The sequence below is a fragment of the Carlito syrichta genome, unplaced genomic scaffold (genome assembly GCF_000164805.1).
Source record: "Carlito syrichta isolate Samal-C Ts95f unplaced genomic scaffold, Tarsius_syrichta-2.0.1 Scaffold153896, whole genome shotgun sequence".
Lineage (NCBI taxonomy): Eukaryota > Metazoa > Chordata > Mammalia > Primates > Tarsiidae > Carlito > Carlito syrichta.
In genome coordinates this window covers 1-723 of record NW_007097992.1, presented here as the reverse complement: position 1 = coordinate 723, position 723 = coordinate 1, and the positions used below count along the sequence as shown (strand labels likewise).

The window sequence follows — 723 nt, the reverse complement described above, 5'->3', positions numbered from 1 at the left end:
TGCCGCGCCCTCCTGGGCCGGGCCCACAGCGTCTGGTAGAAGGTGATGGCCACGCACACCAGCCCCATGACGATGCCCCCCAGCAGCAAGAGGCTGAAGCAGACGCCGAAGCCGAGGCCAATCTTGGAGACGATGAACTGGCAGCCCTGGGCATAGTAGCGCTCGCCGTTGTTGTGCCAGCCGATGGAGGGCAGCGTGGAGAGGATGAAGCTGACCATCCAGATGCCCATCACAGCGTGCAGCGCCTGCTTCTTGGCGTTGCTGAGGCGGTAGTTGACGGGCCAGCGCACCATCCACATGCGGTGGTAGGAGAGCGAGGCGACCGTGAAGCAGGTGGCCAGGGCCAGGGTGTAGTAGGTGGACACGAAGACCTTGCAGATGCTCTCGTTCCAGTCGTAGTCTGAGGAGGCCTGCCGCCGCAGCTGCACCACGGCGAAGGTGGTGAGGGGCACGGCCGCCATGAGGATGTGCGTGCCCGCCAGGAAGCAGAGCAGCAGCTCCAGCGGCTTGTGCCTCTGCTGCTTGGCCGAGATGCTGAGGATGATCCAGGCGTTGGCCAGCAGGGCCAGGAGCCCACAGGCCAGCCAGGACAGCGCGCTGGAGCGCAGGGAGGCCTCCTCTGGCCCCGCCCCACCCCGCGCCATGCTCCCCTCAGCCCCCCGGCCCGCCGCTCCCGGGGGCGGGGGCCGGCCTCACCCAGGGGCCCCGCTCACACACGCCCCC

The 723-nt window shown here is 68.6% G+C and overlaps 1 protein-coding gene across 1 annotated transcript; it reads right to left on the bottom strand.

Moving 5' to 3' along the window:
* Positions 1–6: 6 nt before the first annotated feature.
* LOC103252251 (probable G-protein coupled receptor 162) lies at positions 7–717 on the bottom strand (the record flags this gene model as incomplete). The annotated part of the gene is made up of 1 exon (XM_008050877.1): positions 7–717. A coding segment is annotated over exon 1 (638 nt), but the record flags the coding sequence as incomplete, so codon positions are not given.
* Positions 718–723: the final 6 nt, after the last annotated feature.